The sequence below is a fragment of the Quercus lobata genome, chromosome 6 (genome assembly GCF_001633185.2).
Source record: "Quercus lobata isolate SW786 chromosome 6, ValleyOak3.0 Primary Assembly, whole genome shotgun sequence".
NCBI classification, from domain to species: Eukaryota; Viridiplantae; Streptophyta; class Magnoliopsida; order Fagales; family Fagaceae; genus Quercus; species Quercus lobata.
This window is the reverse complement of record NC_044909.1, coordinates 7,947,368-7,951,040: the sequence shown is the minus strand read 5'-3', so window position 1 is coordinate 7,951,040 and position 3,673 is coordinate 7,947,368. Positions and strand designations below refer to the sequence as shown.

Below are 3,673 nucleotides of genomic sequence, written 5' to 3'. Positions count from 1 at the left end.
CTAAATATGTATTTTTGTTCTCTTTTATGTCTCTCTCATTTCAAAACATAAAAAACACAAAAGATTAAGAGAAAACAAGATCAAAAAGTGAGAGTTTTGTAAAAATTGAAAACAAACATTACCACCACCATAGAAATTTCTGTCAAGAATAATCTCTGTTGTTTCATTTTAATTTTTCCTACCTTTGTTCTTTTAAATTTTAGTATCTGTTTTGAAAATACTTGAACTCAATTAGTCTAATTATTGTTGTCAAGAACTATTTCTCGCAATCTTAGGCTCTACAATCCTAGTGTCAACAGACTTGGGCATCATCCCATGAATACAGCAAAAATCTAAAGTTGATCAGTATTGTGTTTTTGCCAAGTTCCATGACTATACATAAGTACAAATCCAACTGCGCCTAACTGCCTAAGTCTTCCTTCAGTCAAAACTCCTCACAAAACCCACCATTAACGAACCCCAAAAGCCAATTACAAACCCAGCCTTCTTCTCATATGAGCTATGGAGGTGCAACAAATTTGAAGTCTGAATTTATTGATGGGTATTTTTTGGATTTTTTGGTTTGCCTTTGAATTTTTATTATATATTACGTTCTTCTAGGATTATAGACTTCACAATGAATTAGGTATATAAATTCAAATGAACAGGATTATATTGAAAATTTTAACATCCAGGATCCAACCGCCACATCAAGATTATCGGCCAAAAAAATTATGTATTAATGAGTCGTGAGTCATAAATATTCCCATCTTGGCTTAAGCCTATACAAACTCACATTTGCAAACCATTTCTTGCATGTTTAAAAGCGAAGGAGGAAAAAAAAATGGTGTACAATGTTTCATTCTTAGATCATGTGATCAAAATGGTGGATGGTCATCTATATATACTGGCAGATATTTGTGCGCAAGGATTTCTGTCTTGATGGCTAGCTGTGGAGCGTTTTGTTCTTGGTACATACAGATATTTTCAGTACTGTATTGAAAATATTATAATAAATTTGGAATGAACTCTTGCTCAAATCTTAACCTCTCCTTATGAGTAAGTGAGTCTTGAGTTTATAATAAAGTTATTCTTAATATTCATTTTCCTTCTTTTAAATTTGTGGCACTGGATAGTCTACACCTTTTCTAATGTTTTATTGCAGCTGATCTCTATTGTTGATTTCTTTTTGTTTTTGGAACACGTTTTATTGCAGCTCTCTATTGTTGTTTTCTTTTTGTTTTTGGGAACACCATGGCACAATAAAACATTAGAAAAGGTGTAGACTATCCAATCTAGTAACAAATAAGGAAAGAAAAGGTAAGACAAAAGGGGAAAAACATAAATTAATCAATATACAATCGTTTATCTCCACTATTTTATATCTATATTCACAATTTATATAAAAAGTACATATATTAATATATGAAAGTGGACATAAAAGCAAACACTTCTTTTATTTCAACAGCAGACCTACACTCTTTCAACAACGACATTACCTTCACCAATCTCATCCACAAAAGCTTTGAGGTTGTTATAGGAAGAACCACCTTCGTTGGCAGCCTCCATCGCCAACTCCTTCCATTTCTTGGCATTCCTTCTAATTGCTTCTCCTCTCTCTCCATCTCCCACAACCAATTCCAAGCATCTCTTAATCTCATCATCTTCAACAATCCCATCCTTATTCACTATCATCCTCACTCCTGTCTTCCATATATCTTCAATTAGCTTCGCATTCGTCCCTTGATCAGACCACTGTGGAAATGCTACCATTGGCACCCCTGAAACCAAACTCTCCAAAGTTGAATTCCACCCACAATGTGTCACAAAGCATCCTAGTGAAGGATGTGACAAAACCTCCACCTGGGAACACCACGGCACTATCATTCCCATTTGTTCCAATTCCTCTCTACAACTCAACTTCTCTTCTTCTCCATGTTCCTTAGCTCTTATGACCCACAAGAAGGGCCGTCCACAATTCAACAATCCGCGTGCAATTTCCTCCATTTGTTGCTTCATTAAGATCGTTAAGCTCCCAAATGAAACATAAATAACCGATGATTCAGGCTTAGAGTTGAGCCATTCGATGTAGTCTTTGGAAACATCTCCTCCAAATGACTTATCTGATGGAAGTAGAGGTCCAACTGCAACCAAATTAAACTTTTCAATCGCCTTCAAGGCCTCAGGCTCTAGTGCATCAAAGGTATTCACTAGAATTCTCGGATTGCTCTCTTTTTCAAGCACTTCAAGGTGGGCTTGAAACATTGGGAGAGCAAAAGTGTGAGGGTTGGAAGCAAGAAAAAAGGAGGGAAGGTCACGGCTAGTGAGTAATGGTAGTCCCGGTAACTTTATCGAAGATGAGGGGTAGTCATTGTTGTCGTTTCTGATAACATCGGCAAAACCGTTGAAGTAGTAGTAATATATGTCCAAAACCGTGGCAGGTTGAATCCAAAGAAGCGTGGAAGGAAGGTGAAGTTCATGCGCCACGTCAGCAGCCCAAGGTAGAAGCAGTGTGTAGACTAAGCAAGTAACGGGACGACCCTGGTTGGCGCTGGACACAATAAGGTGAGTGAGAGTTTTGGAGCCATTGCCCTTGAGCTGATCGAAGTGGTTCTGGGCATCATCCGGGGGACTAAATCCGTCGTCGTAGCCATCGGAGAAGGTGACAAACGACAAGCCGTCTGGAGGAGGACTCTTGATCATGCGACGGTGGGCACTAATGGTGATGGCAAAGGTGACCTGCGCTCCCAAGTGAATGAGACGCTCAGCGAATTGGAGGGAAGGGTTGATATGGCCTTGCGCTGGGAATGTAACGAGAAGGAAGTGAGCCATGATATATATTCTATTGGATTTTGGTCCGAGTGTTGAGGTGTTGTGGGTTGTGACTTGTGAATATAAAAAAGCTTAATAGGGAATAGTTTTGAGTTCTTGGAAATGGAGATTACATGGACCTGACATGAGTCATTCAGAGTTGTGCTTTGTAAATTGACGTTTGCGGTGACAATTTGAAGGACCAATAATATCATTTCGATATGATAAGAGAAGCTGGCCAAAGAATATTCCTTAAAGTTTCTACAATCTAATTCAATTTTACGACTTAAAAATGGTTGGTGAATGAAGTAAAGGTTAAGTCCGGTGTCTGACAAGAAGAGGGCGGTGTAGGTAGAATTTCATTGTCCTCATTTAATGTCTTTAAAGATAGTTATCCACTAAGGACCGCTACCACTGGCGGCTCTACATGCAAGTCAAGAATGAGATTACATGCATTCATAATATTTTTATAATAATTTTACAACAAATTCAATGTAGTAAATTGTTACTAATTTTAATTTAGGCTCAATATTGATATTGTTTATTTTTTTACACACTAATAACAGTTTTTTACATAAGATTTATTATAAAAATATTATGGACATAACATTATTCCAAAATTAATTCTGTCCCCCAAACATATATAATCCTTAATCCCTTCTATAATTTTTTATTTATTTATAAAAAACTTAAATAACAACAATAAATATTAGCCCAAATAACAACAAACATAAACCAAACAAAAACAAGATAAAACCAAACAATAACAAGTGGTCTAATTATTCAACAAAAAGCCTACTATAAAATAAAAAGATAAAAATTGTTAAACATTCAAATTTGTAGTTTGTTCAACTTATTCAAGAAAAATAATCTCTAATTTCAT

The 3,673-nt window shown here is 36.2% G+C and overlaps 1 protein-coding gene across 1 annotated transcript; it reads right to left on the bottom strand.

Moving 5' to 3' along the window:
* Window positions 1-1,335: 1,335 nt before the first annotated feature.
* Window positions 1,336-3,013, bottom strand: LOC115993907 (crocetin glucosyltransferase, chloroplastic-like). Its single transcript, XM_031117895.1, has one exon. The coding sequence runs from the start codon at window positions 2,809-2,811 to the stop codon at window positions 1,453-1,455; it is 1,359 nt and encodes a 452-aa protein (XP_030973755.1). The 5' UTR covers window positions 2,812-3,013; the 3' UTR covers window positions 1,336-1,452.
* Window positions 3,014-3,673: the final 660 nt, after the last annotated feature.